General features: G+C 57.3%; 1 protein-coding gene across 1 annotated transcript in view; it reads left to right on the top strand.

The window, feature by feature from the left end:
* Positions 1 to 2207, top strand: part of CCL25 (chemokine (C-C motif) ligand 25) — a 28611-nt gene that overhangs the window by 2688 nt on the left and 23716 nt on the right. The window contains exons 3-4 of the mRNA XM_011982053.1: positions 1009 to 1173; positions 1335 to 1443. Coding sequence (XP_011837443.1) covers positions 1009 to 1173; positions 1335 to 1443 — 274 coding nt within the window. The remainder of the gene's footprint in view (positions 1 to 1008; positions 1174 to 1334; positions 1444 to 2207) is intronic.

Below are 2207 nucleotides of genomic sequence, written 5' to 3'. Positions count from 1 at the left end.
AAAAAAAAAAAAAAAAAAAAGGGAGGCAGCTGGGCACAACAGGAGTCCAGGCCTGACAGATGGGGCTCTTACAAGACTCGCGACCATGCAGGGCAGTGGGGGCTCATCAGGGACCTGGAGGCACCAGGGTTCAGGAGAGCTGCAGGCAGCTGGGGTCTGATATGCAAAAGGGACTACAGGAGGACCGCCACTTCTGCCAGTTCTCCCATTGCCCCTGTGCCTTTGTCAATGACCTCCCAGGCATCTGCTCTATGGCGCTTCCCCACTGGGGGACTGTTCTTTTCTTCACAGTATTTAGGAAATAAAAATTAGATTTTCCTGGCCAACAAAAAAAGTAACTTGGCTTCTCTGACTCTCAGTCTCCTCCTCTGTACAGTTGGGCCAATGGTGAGCACCCAGGAACATCCTACATCCCACTAGAGGTGCCTGCCACTGGGTAGGGCAGAGATGGTGGTGGCTGGTGCAGGCTTCCCAGAACATCTCATCGCCCCTGCCCACCACCTGGCCACTGCAACCAACTGGGCTTGTCTAGAAAGACACCTCCTGCCCGCCCAACCCTGCAGGCTCTGGGATATTAGTCTCTGAATTTATCTGAGCTACAGGATGGAGACCACCCTCAACTGCTCCCATCATCAGAGATGCAGAACAGAAGTCGGTGTTGGGGGGCACTTGTTCCCCCAGCTGTGCTGATTTCACACTGGTGGAGAAGAGGACCCCTGCTGATAATGGATTTTATTTTTATTTTTTTTTATGAGATGGAGTTTAGCTCTTGTCGCCCAGGCTGGAGTACAATGGCAAGATCTCGGCTCACAGCAACTTCCACCTCCCGGGTTCAAGTGATTCTGCTGCCTCGGCCTCCCAAAGTGCTGGGATTACAGGTGTGAGCCACTGCTCCCAGCCGATAGCGGATTACTCTTAATGCCCTCCAGCAGCTGCAGGAATGGAAGAGGCTAGTCCTGCCCCGAATGTGAAGGTCTGGCCTTCATTCACAGCAATTGTGGTCCTCAGAACTCCGGGTTTTAACTCGGGGTCTCGACTCCCGGATCATCCCGTCTCTTGCTCCAACCACGGGTCCCCAGAGCGCCCACCCCAGTGCACCTTGCATGCTGGCCCATGGAGGGCCCCCTTGCTGGGAACCCCTTCTCCCCGTGAAGGCTGCCGGCGGGACAAACGGTGAGGGGTGAGGCAGGGAGGGAGACTCACACGTAGGGGACCTCCCCCAAGCCTGGGTAACACCGTCTTGGCCGCTGCCCGCGGGCTGGTCAGGTAGGGGGCAGTGGGCCGTAGCGGAGAGCCTGGGCCGGGCCCGCCACGCCGCTTCCCCACGCTCGCAGCCACGCGGAGCCGCGTCCTGGTCCAGCCTCACCCACCCAGAGCAAGAGGCGGAGGAACTGGAGCAGCGCCCGGGCCCGGGGCCTGCCTCCGGCCGCAGCAACGGGACGGGTGAGAGCACCTGCCCCCGGCCCGTCGTAGCTGCTCTGGTGGGGCGGGGCTGACCGTGCAGGCCCCGCCCCAGTCTAAGCCCCTCCTACAAAGCCCGGCCCCTTGCCATAAGCTATATGTCAGGCTCCGCCCACTGTTTTAAATCCCACTCACTCTGCCCTGCCCGTCATTCTGAGCTATATAGCAAGCCCCGCCCATAGCCATAAACCACGCCCACCCAGCTCTGCCCCTGGGCTCTAGGTGTCATTTATCTATCTAGTCACGTCCCCGGCTAGAAGCCACACCCACCAGACCCGGCCCCAGCTCTAAGCCCCACCCACCCGGCCATGTGGTTTGGGGCAGGGAAGTAGGCTAGGGGCCGCCGCCTCTGGGCTTCCAGTGGAAAGGGAGAAATGAGAAAGCAGTTCAGGGTGTGATAAATACCCACAGAGGTCAGATGTAGCTATGGATGCAGACGAGAAAAAGTTTGAAGCAATCAGCTCTGCGGCCTCTGCAGCGCTCCTTTCGCCCTCCCTCCTGTCTCCCCTAGTCCCTGTGTCCTGGGTGGGTCTTGCTGACCCAGGGAAAGAAGACATGCCTTCTCAGTGAATTTTGCTTTGCTTCCTGAGGGCATGGCTACCCGGGGCTCCTGGTTTTTCTTCCAAAAACAAAACATTTCTTCCATTTTTATTTTTATTTTTATTTTTATTTTTTTTTGAGACAGAGTTTCACTCTTGTTGCCCAGGCTGGAATGCAGTGGTGCAATCTCGGCTCACTGCAACCTC

The sequence above is a fragment of the Mandrillus leucophaeus genome, unplaced genomic scaffold (assembly GCF_000951045.1).
Source record: "Mandrillus leucophaeus isolate KB7577 unplaced genomic scaffold, Mleu.le_1.0 Scaffold234, whole genome shotgun sequence".
Lineage (NCBI taxonomy): Eukaryota > Metazoa > Chordata > Mammalia > Primates > Cercopithecidae > Mandrillus > Mandrillus leucophaeus.
This window is presented reverse-complemented; position numbering and strand designations above follow the sequence as displayed.